Source organism: Barbatula barbatula (assembly GCF_947034865.1).
Source record: "Barbatula barbatula genome assembly, chromosome: 18".
NCBI classification, from domain to species: Eukaryota; Metazoa; Chordata; class Actinopteri; order Cypriniformes; family Nemacheilidae; genus Barbatula; species Barbatula barbatula.
In genome coordinates this window covers 20804447-20816360 of record NC_136781.1, presented here as the reverse complement: position 1 = coordinate 20816360, position 11914 = coordinate 20804447, and the positions used below count along the sequence as shown (strand labels likewise).

General features: G+C 37.9%; 1 protein-coding gene across 2 annotated transcripts; it reads left to right on the top strand.

Moving 5' to 3' along the window:
• Window positions 1–11664, top strand: LOC306907252 (ephrin-B1-like). Of its 2 annotated transcripts, none has more exons than XM_079479237.1 (5): window positions 1–403; window positions 6254–6531; window positions 6819–6911; window positions 9242–9355; window positions 9477–11664. In XM_079479237.1, the coding sequence occupies exons 1-5, from the start codon at window positions 285–287 to the stop codon at window positions 9851–9853; spliced, it is 981 nt and encodes a 326-aa protein (XP_079335363.1). In that variant the 5' UTR covers window positions 1–284; the 3' UTR covers window positions 9854–11664. The 2 variants fall into 2 exon arrangements, with proteins under 2 accessions (XP_079335363.1, XP_079335362.1); XM_079479236.1 differs by having other exon boundaries at window positions 17–403; window positions 9242–9382.
• Window positions 11665–11914: the final 250 nt, after the last annotated feature.

Genomic DNA, 11914 nt, shown 5'->3' with positions numbered 1-11914 from the left:
AGTTAAGCTGGGGTTTGTCCTATAGCCGGCCTGACAGAAGCGGTCCAGTGATCCCCTGCCTTCATCCCGCGGATCTGTTAAAGTATGTGAAACTCAGCTGGATGATCGGTCATATCATGAGTTCCGTGGAGTTTCACAGATGGATGGACACAAGATGGAAGTAGCCTATAGATCGCGATGTCTGTTCATAAACTACAGCATATAGAGAAACTGAGCTTCATTCACTAAAGGCACGAGTTCACTGGCGCTCAACATCACGAAGAATATAATCCGATTAGCGCAGGATGATGGCTGGACACGGACACTGGACGTATAACATCTGGATTTGTATATTCACGTACAGGTTTATATTATTATCAGCCAAATCACTGGAGACCGTCATCTGGAGCTCTCAAAACCCAAAGTAAGTCAAACCTGACTACGTGATTATTTAGCCATCAGACTCCTCGCTAAAGATGATTATGAATGTGTAGTGTCTGTATTCTGTATAAGTTCAATGACACGTGGAGCTCTGAATGCAAGAGGTCGAGCTTTTAATTAATAAATTCAATAAATGATACTTATGAAATACTTAATGGATACATTTAATTTGATAGTGAAAGTGACATGAGAAATAATGAAGAAAAGCTGCGATTGATGACAATGTGTGCAGTGTGTGTTTAGCTCCTAATGAACACTTGATTCTCTCTGAAATAAAGACAAAACACAAACAGGCACATGACACGATGACATGGACACACTTACACATGAATCATTTAAGAGCTATTTTTTATGGTCTTTTCCCCTGTAAGTGCAGGTCTTACATGATAACAGCTCATTAAAAATGCACAATGTAGTCAGCTGAAACAGCATCTTTGCTTAATGTTTACTGTAGGTAAAGTGCGGTTGTTGTGTATGTAAAGCATTGATTTAGCTTGTCTCTCACAGCGAGTGTGTTTCTGAAGACACATTTCATTGTACACCACATGCCTTTACTCAAATAAAAGTAACAATATTGCAAAGCATCAAGCTTCTTTAAGTCTCTTCATTGCGTGTCAGATATTATATAAAAGTACCACTTTGTCTTTGTTTCCTTAAAGATAACTTACTTATTTGCATTTGTTAGCCCTATACACTGCTCTTTTTATGACAATTAAAGTCTTGAAGAAAAAAGATTTAAATTCTCTCAACATTTACACATCCTTGTTTTGTGCCATCCCAGATACGTTTTTGGCTTATGCATGTAGGATCGCATGGATGAGATCGCATTCTTTGGGGGGCTTCAGTACAAAGAGTTGTGGAGATGGAAAGTGTTTTTTGTTTAGCTCCAGCCCTGCACCTCTGAGACTGAGATCACATTACTCACCGATACAGATCTTATTTCTAAAAACAGGGGCATACAGCCTGTTCTCGGGCCAAAGAGAACACCTGCGCGAAACCAGCGATTGAGTCTTGTGAATTTATGCACTCAATCTAGAAAAGCTCTTGCTGGAGATAGCTGTGAGTCCTGATGATAGTTACTTACAGATCATTTACATGTTGTCTTTAAGTCATTAAACGCAGAGGCAGTTTTTGTATCGTGTTACGTGTTTTCATCGACATACAGACTGAAAATTCACATCTACTTGATTAACCATTAGATCAAACATATCTGGATTAACTGTATTTACATTAAAGATTACACTATTCATGATCTAATCATAATTTACTCATTTATTATATAATATAAAACACAAAAAGCGATCACCATCTGACAAAAAGCCTCAAATCCGGTGTATACACATTGAAAAACGTTCGGGTGGGGTTAGGTGCAAATATCTTTGAAGCCATAAATATTTATGAAACTGTTTCTACTTTTACAAATGCAAAGAATTAAATGTGTCTTGATCTGAAACATTAGGTGAATGGTATTAAGCCCTGCATGTTAAATGGTCTTTAAAACGTAACCATAGGTCTTAATAAATCATCTTATGGTTTGCGTTTATGGTTTGGGTCATTTATGCATGTTTGTCTTGAGACAGTGGGAAACTAGTGGGACATTTCTCAAAACTGGAAGGAAACAGACTTGAAAACGAAACATTAGAGACTTTAAACAGAAAAAGGATCTGCTGTCAGAACTAACCAAACCCAAACCACCATCACCTCCATGGGTAAGAATCCTGAGAATGCACTGAGAGTGAATGTCAGTGTCAAAGTGAAAGTTTGTATGCGTTTTAACAGAGGAGGAGGGATACAAATGATTGTGGCTCGTGGAACGGATGGATGTGACAGCCATATCAAAACCCATTAGAAAAGCTCTTTCCGTGGAAGGATTTAATGGAATAGAGTGTCCAGATCACCAGATGGATCCGCAATATTCATTATGAAACCACATGGATCCAAGTAGATAAAAACAGAATAAAGAAAACCAATTAGCCATACATTGAAAACAGCACGTAGTGCAGGGTTTATATACTAACAATTACAAAATGACAATGTAATTCTTGATTCCACCCTTTATCCGTCTCTCTCCCCACCACCGCCAGGAGACTGAGACCCCTGCTTCTGGAGCCATAGCAACATGTTGTGAAACGGCTGGATGAGAGTCCTGTTGTTACTGGCCACTCAGCTCGCTGGATAACAAATATATTTGACCAGAATCCCCAGTTACACCCCAGACATTAAGAGCGTGACCTTTACAACGTGATTACGGAGTACCTGAAGTCTTGGACGTGTGCATCCTAGAGGCACTTCGAGGCAGTGCAAGCCTTTTTTCATTTTATTTTATAGTGAACTACTTCTTTAACGTCATTTTCATCTCCTAAATTCTGAAAGAAATGTTAATGTATTCTTTCCCTTGGTTCGCTTCCGAAATGAAAAATATGCGCAAAAAAGGGACAGAGAGAACCCCAAGTCTTTTTTTTGTAGACAGAGTAAAAGGAAAACAGTTTTTTTCACAACTGTTCCCAATAAAATAATATTAGAAAAAAGACACGGCATAAGAGTTAGGTTGAAATGCAGGGAATAGCATCAGCTTCTACCTTACAAACATCACAATACTAGTTATTAGTAAAACTGAAGTGACCACACATTTATCATTGTCTCACTGTGTTGTTTGTTTAAGACATGTTTAAAAATATTCAAAAGGCCTGGGCTTTGAGCATTTTTGGCAAAAAAAGTGAGCAGATGAATGAATGGAGGTAACATCTTGTTTCGCATTATTGTGTATTTATTATGAAAAAACATGACAGGAGTGCTTTCAGATGAACTGATCATTAAAGTCCAGCAGGAATGTGTGGTTTTGTGTCGTTGAGCTGGGGAATGTTTATCTGCTAAAACACATTGTAGACCAGGTGTTGGGTTCTTAGCTGCTGGGTTCGAGGGGAATATGAGCTCTTTCAAAGAGGCTGGAAGACTCATTAGCTTCATATCGGCATAATCTCCACACTAATTCATTTCGTCCTCTGAGCTTTTGTATTAATATCTCACCATTCCTTTCTTTCAGGATATTGCATGGTATCCATGACAATAATTGTGTGTCATTATTTTCCAGTCAGACAAATGATATCCCGGAGGAGAGTGCCACCTGTTTTCGGTGGTCCGGGCGGTGATTAGAATTGCAAATGTAATAGTTTTGCTTTCATTGTGTGTGCAAGACAATAAAGCAAATGAAAGGCAGCCATTACAGAGATGAGCGTTCACAGAACGGTGAGGTTACGCATGACAAACGGCCTTGTATATTGATTCTTTATGAAGGTGTGGCTTGCAGTGTGAAGAGTTCATCTTTGTATATTTGGCAAAACAAAAACCAAACATGTTACGCCTTTGTGAGCCTAAAAAGCTCACAAAAATTTGTTGGGTTTAAAATGATCAAACTAAATGATGAAAATCATTTGAATGCACTTGAGTCAGAGAAACGAACAAGACATCGTGGCTCAGGTTGATTTTTCAAGTTAAATGACGAAATAATACTGTATATATGTCAGCAAGGACAGCACTTTTCCTTGTTTACAGCATAAATATATTTACATCATTTGATGGCATATGAAAGGAAACCGACAGCGGACAGTTCAGGGACTCAGAATAGTTAGATTGTGTTTTGTTCCTGTTTTGACTGGCAGTCTTCAGTGGACTTTTCCTCGGGTCATGTGTGTTTATTTAATTAAAGTTTTGTTAAATGTTCGCCGGTTCCCGCCTCTTTCCTTACCTTTTATGGATCTTTGTTACAAAGGGTATCAAAATGCAGGGTAACAAGAACAGAAATAGGAACATAGGCTGACTAAACAAGACAAGACTAAGACAACACTTGAATTAAATACAAATAACTGGACTGGACTAAACAACTCACCACATGAATCAAAATTACCCAGCACAACACAGAAGACACGAGGGCATTAAATAAGGGATCAAATCAAGAGGGGAACAGGTGTTGGGCATGAAATCAATAACAAGCAATAGAGGGCGGGAACAGAGATGAGACCGGAGAGAGCGTATGGCAAGACAAATCAACAATTGCCTCTCTCCACATTAAACATGAGGTTCTGTCATGATCCTGCCACTTGACCATGAGAAACCTGACATGTGGCAGAATCATGACAGAAGCCCCTCCTTAAGGAGCGGCAATGTGACGCTCCTCAAGGCACAAACAAGACAAAACAGACTGTGACACTGACGAAAACAAGGCAACATGATAATTACAATAACCAAAACGGGGAACACAAGAGTCCAAACAGCTGAAGTCCAAACAAGGGCAGATAGGGACAAGATGGCCGGCAGGACACGGACGTGACATGAGAACTAAATAAAATACAACTAACTAACACAATAAAAACATGATAACATAATTAAAAAAAACATGATTTCTAAAAACCTACCTACAGTGAGTTTAGTTATCTCATTTTGGAACCAATTCATATATAACACAGTATTTAGCACAATTACATCAGAAGTAAATGTAATTAAATTACAGAAAAAATAAGAGTAATCACGTACTTTACTTTTTTCAGGATAAAAGTTATTTAATTACATTAACTAATTACTTAGGAACTAGTTACACCAAACACTGAGCGTGTGTTATTAGTTTTGTAAGGTTGTTACATGGGAATAACAAACCTGCAAATGTCTTGACTGGCCAATCAGAATCAAGCATTCTAACGAGCCATGTAATACATTCTAAGAGATGCTGTATGTATTCTGACATGGTTGTTTAAAAAATGAAAAGCTATTAAAAATATACCTCTTATCATAAAAACACAGTTGAAATCTTTTCAAATCCACCTTTATTCACTCATGATGACATATTTCGTATGTACACCCTTGTTGTTTTTGTGTAGGCAACAGGTATACAAAAATATGAGTATACCAATAATTTCCACAGTGTTTGAATAGATGTGTTTGTGAAATTTTGATCAAAGTAACTATATTGTAGTAGCAACCAATGTTAAGCACCGATTGTGGCAAGAATGTACAAGTACTATATATATTCCAAAGAATTGCTAGAGTACACAATTGTGGTCATACTGCTCACCCCTGTGCCAGACCTTTCACCTTTATTATAATGACTATGTCTGGCTCAAGTCAACTAAATTTTGTGAATGTCATAAAAAGGCCAAGTGTTTATTTAGTGGTTAAATTGATAAAACACAGCCAAGAACAATGAAAAGACCAAACACAATGGAATGAGACAGCAGAAATCTGTTTGCTAAGCTTATTTTTTGCTTTTCCTTTAAGCTTATAGCACATAATAATAAACGACGTTCCCTTCGGTCTTCTGTGTTGACACATGAACAATGCCAGCGTTTTCAACTTTTGATCTCTTGCTATCTGTTACTATTTTTCTCTACATGATTATATTACAGATGTCAAGTGGAGTTGTCCTTGGGGCATTTTGCTGGCTGACCTTTGTCTTCTTATTGTTCTCACTTTGAGCTCCAGCGCCCTGCCCTTACTGGCAGTGATATTATATTAACACCTGTTAAAAAGCCATGTCACACATGTGCATGAAACATGCTTTGAACATTTGCCTGTTGGTAACTGGAGAAGTCTTTTTTTGTGTTCTAAGGGGGGACGAGTGAAAATCAAATATCAGTGAAAATAACCCATAAGTTTATTTACATTAGGCCATCAAACAAACCTACCCAAGACTAAAAACAAACAATTAAACAAATGTGAAGGCTTAGTTTGCCCTGCTGTATGTGTTGCATACGAGTATCTGTCTTTATTTTTCAAGTTTACTGAACGCAACTTACTACCTTTTGTTTTTAAATGAACTTTTTTATTTCTTTCGGTTTTTCAGATTCCAGGAGGGAAAAGGCCTGGTGATCTATCCTGATATTGGGGACAGGTTGGATATTATCTGTCCTAAAGCAGACGACAACCAGCTGTATGAGTATTATAAGCTGTATTTAGTAAGGAAAGAGCAGGCTGAAGAATGCAGCACGGTCCTGGACCCTAATGTACTGGTCAACTGCAACAAACCAGAGAAGGACATCAAGTTCACCATGAAATTCCAAGAGTTCAGCCCGAACTATATGGGACTGGAGTTTAAGAGTAACATCAACTACTACATCACCTGTAAGTCAAACATTACTTATCCTGACAAAAAGTCTTTCACTTCTGTAATAGGATGGGAGGAAATTAAATCCCAACAACCCATTATTATAAGCACTGTAGGAATTGCCCCCCTGGGTCATTAGGAGATATAAAGTTGGGAGCTTAATACAGTCACACATCTCACACCTGCCATTAAAACTTAACCATTAACAACTGCTGTAATGTCAAGGAAGCTCATAAGAATGTCTCATTAAACATATGTGAAGTCAGGTCAAGCTATCGTAGTACATATGATCTTTTTTCCACAGCTACATCAAATAGCTCTTTAGAAGGCTTGGAGAATCGCGAGGGAGGCGTCTGCAAAACTCACTCTATGAAAGTCCTTCTGAAGGTTGGACAGAGTAAGTGTACAGTGTTTATTTATTTGCATTTCAGAACTTGTATTTTCAGCATAGAGAGCATCAAGTGTCCTGGAAACATGTATGATATGATGTTGTTGTGGCACTGGTAAGTTACGGTTACGGTACGGTACGTTACATGTTATGTTACGTTACGTTATGTTAGCTCTTTGAAATAATGCTTCATTCCCCTTAAGAGTGATGAAATGAAAAGCTATTGTATCATGTATACTTGCATGCATTTGGTATGTCATAGAACTAAGCAAAGAAGCTGTGGAAATGATTGCTTATTCTATAAAGTTATTCAAAAATGGCATGGACACATTTGTTGGTACGCCTTAGAAAAGATAATACATAATTGGATTATAGTGATATTTTAAACTAATTAGTTTCTTTAATTAGTATCACACAAGTCTTGTCATCAGTCATTCAGCCTATTTCAACAGAGAAAAGTAGTCACTGTGCTGTTTGGTATCATTGTGTGCCCCACACTGAACATGGACTAGAGAAAGCAAACAACAGAGGTGTCTGAGGAGCTCAGAATGAAAATAATACACAAGCATGGTAAAGGTAAAGGCTAAAATACCATCTCCAAGCAGCTTTATGTTCCTGTGACAATAGTTTCAAATATTATTAAGAAGTTTAAGGTCCGTGGAATTGTAGCCAACCTCCCTGGGCACGACCGCAAGAGGAAAATTGACCCCAGATTGAACAGAAGGACCCTGCGAATGGTAGAAAAAGACCCAAGGATAAATACCAAATAGATGCAAGCTGAACTCCAAGGTGAAGGTACGGAAGTTCCTGATCGCACCATCCGTCGCTTTCTGAGCAAAATGGGCTCCACGGAAGAAGACCCAGGGTGAAAAGAAAATCCAGAAGATCCAGTTTTGAAAGAAAAACATAAAAAAGCCAGACTGGAATTTGTATAAATTGGACAGATCAAAACTGGAGCTTTTTGGCAAGTCACATCAGCTCTATGTTCACAGACAAAAAAAAATCAAGCTTTCAAAGACCTTCAGTGAAACATGGAGGAGGCTCGGTTATGTTTTGGGGCTGCTTTGCTGCATCTGGCACTTGAATCTGTGCACGACACAAGGAAATCTCCGGACTATCAAGTCATTGTGGAGTGAAACATACCCAGTTTCAAGTTATTTCAGAGAAAATTGTGCATTCTTTGTTTTTTGTGGAGGGGTACCAACAAATTAAAAAAGCATGTCTGTATCATGTAGTGCGTTGTAGTCTTTCTTATTGACTGGTCTTCCCCAGGTGTGTCCTGTTTAATTCTGTCTATATAGCTCTTGTGTTCATTTGTCAGTCATTGTTTTGATGTCCCTGTTGTTTTAGTTTTTCATGGATGACTTCAGTTCCTCGTAAGGTTTGTACTTCGACTGTGTAAATCACAAGGTTATTAGTTATCCATGTTTAGCCCAAACAGAAGTACAAGGAAGGGCGCTGATTCTGAACCTTAATGTTTTAAGAGCAAAAGTCCTCGCAATTATGAGAAGATCGAGAATCTGATTCATTGCTCCAAGCTCTTGATGCAAAATCATTAGATAGTAATCAGTATGATGCCAAATAACGTGTTAGAATACCATAACCAGTGCATCAACCAAACACTTACCATATGACACAGATAACACACTAGCGGAGTTATGGAACTCTTAGTAAACGTCTACAGAATTCATATTTTATATTAAGTAAGGTTAATTTACTATTTGGCATATCCGTGTGCATAAACAAAGTTTCCTTACTCCACTCATTTGAGTGCTTTTATTCAACAACAGCATCAATACGGCATTATGGACAGGAGCAGCATGTACTAACTGAATCAGGAGTCACTGTGGAATACTTAAACAAGAAGAAGAGACCCGGCAGTCTAGCAGGCGCTAGACATTTAGTTTGCTTTAGGGAAAATAATTCTGCATTAACTCCTTCATAATCATATTTATCCACTCAAGGCCTTTATCATGAGGAACCACGATCTAACATTTCCTTAATTTTTTCTTGAATTTCTAAACACAGGACTAGGCCTTAGTTAAATAAGGACATTTAAGTTTTTACAAACATGCCTTATAAAAAAAACATTATATGTGTGTATTTTGAGACAAAATAATTGTACTTAACTGCAGGCTGTTTTCAGTTTAGGCAGAACTAAAGTCATTTGGATGACTTCGATGGATGAATCTCTGCCATGTGGTCCTCATGAGCAGATAGCGTGACATTATTTGAGTATTTATTTCATCTGCATCTGGGATGGCAGGAGAATTGATCAACTTTCACTTTTCGCAGATGTCTGGTCAGGTTTGTATTAAATGTATTTATTTGTCTTTTAGATCCAAACGCAACTGCACCAGACCCAGAACAGACTGAACCTCTAATGGGTGAATCCAGTGTTAATGTCTCCATTGACACAGACTCTGACAGACCCGTGAGAGCCGGGAGCACAGGTACACGCTCGAAGAATCACATACAGGGTAGACATTAAACTAATTCTTTATTCAGTTTGGTGATAAAAGTATTCCGTGCCTCTTTTGAGTGTTTGTGTGGACTCAACTCGATGTTTTTCAGAAACTATCAATCAAAATCCCAGCGACACGGATGACGGCATTCTGGGCTCCATGATCACTGTTTTCTCTGCCATTGGTGCTGGTTGTTTTGTATTCTTTCTCCTTGTAATTTTCCTGATTGTTCTGCTCATCAAAACTCGGAAGCGCTCAAGGAAGCCCACGCAGCCCCGTTTGGCACCCCTGACCCTCAACACCTTCACCAGCCCCAAGATTATGGGTGACGTCACCTCGGAGCCCATTGACACGATCATCTCTCTACGGACAGAAAACCCTTACTGCCCACACTATGAACAAGTGTGCGGAGATTATGGTCATCCAGTATATTTCTTACAGGACATGTCTCCACAGAGTCCAACCAACATATACTACAAGGTGTGAAGTTTCGTGGGATGTCTTTGGGGGGAGTTTTTATAAGCCTTAGAGTTATGTTTGTACAGTGTTTAAGCCTCATCATTCAGGAAACAAATGTGTTAAATAATAAACCATATTGTTTTCTTTGTTTAGTAAATATTAAGTATTGTATACAGTAAGTGCACATTTCATTGCAGGAGTTTAGCATTTAGCCATCTCATTTCACCATCCTTAAATTCGTCTATAAATTAAAAACATCTATAAATCGGCATTATATTACCCATATATCAGTCCAGCTGTCCTCTATATCACTATGGCATATTGTACAACAATTTCTTTTCCATGTTATTTATAATCCAAAGAGACTCAAGCCAAATCATATGTGTATAAATAAAAATGACGTATAACTAAATAGTATTGAATGCAAGAGCCATTTTTTAATGCTGATGTTACAAACAATTTTCTTGAAAATGCAAATTTTACTTTTAACATTGAGCAAAACATTAGAAGGCACTTTAAATGTGTACAGAGTAACGGTAAATGAGCACGCATACTGAAACATTATTAACGTCTTGCATCTTTTGTTGTCTGGCATTCTTGGGTTGAACTTATAATTCGGTTATTGTTGCATTTACAGGTTTTATGACTTTTCTAAAAAAGTTCAATACGCAGAGGAAGCCTCGGTCACCCTGTATCCTTCCAGTGTATTATATTATTATGTTTATATAGTGTAGATTACAACAATATTAGATCAAACAGGGCTTCAGCACATCATATCACTATACGGGAAATCAGATTGATATCACGCTCAGGAAATGTTAAGTGTTGAGATCCCACAGGTGGATGGTGGGTAATAGGAATGACTTAAAGGCATTTTTAAATCCTGGGTTGTTGCGCATACCCTAATATTGTAATAACTGTCATGTTAGACACCCATTTATCACTTGATCTTCCACAGCATTTTCTGAAATCCTTTGGAGACTAGCACCTCATTTGATTTAACAGCCAGGAAAACATTCTGTTCCTTACACTTGTATGTGTTAAGCTCCGGGTGGATAACACACTTTAATCCATCGCTGTTGTTGCTTTGTCAAAAACTGATCTTTTGGCCAATTGCACTGTTTTTTAAGGCCTCTGGTGTTGCTCTAAAGTGGGGATTTGTGACAACATATTCAAACTCAAATGTATGAAGATACACTTTAATAAACATAAGAACTTAATCACATTGTTTAATACATATGTAAAACTAGAATAGAGGATTTTTGTCTGTAACATTTGAGGACACTGTACTTGGACCCAACTGGGAAATGTAAAAAGCTGCATTGAACTACCCATGTGGGGCAATTAATTTCAGTGATGAGAAAGCACATCATTTATCAGACATAGTGGATAAAAACGCACACTTAAAGTCACCATGAAACGAAAGTTGCGATTGACTTAATTATTTTCTGTATCCGGCTTGTTTTGCCCTTCCGTTTTGATTGGTTTGTTGTAAGTTGGACTAAAAATGCCTGGCCAATGGACAGTCCGTATAGTCGACCTCTTTCTTGTTGCTTACGTCATGTGGTCAAGAGTTGTTGGGGGCTTGGGGCCCAAATCTATGGGACACACTCCTAATTTAAATCTAGATTAAAGACACATCTTTACAGCCAAGCACTCACTTAATGCATCAAATGCTAAATAAACCACCGGGAGACTGCTGACATTTGCTAGAATAATCTTCCTTGTTCTATAAACGCAAAGCACTGTGCTGTGTTTGACCTTTTTGTGTTTTTCGGTTTTCCTCCTGTAAAGCTACTCACATTGTGAAATCTTTCAAATAAAATTGAATCGAATTTAATTTAATTTTCTAAGTGTTCTTTGTTTTATCGTGTTGAAACCAAAACAACAAATGTTGACAATGACATTTTCTCTTCCCTCAAAATATTTCTGCGTTAAGCCAGAACCGATAAAGTTACAGAAATCACTACTCTTGAGGCCTGTTACCTAGTTTGCATTTCTGAATCTTACCATTTAACACTTTCACTGTAAACCATTAAGCACCCGCCTGCCGATTGGCTGAAAATGCGGTCTCCTTCAGTCTGACAT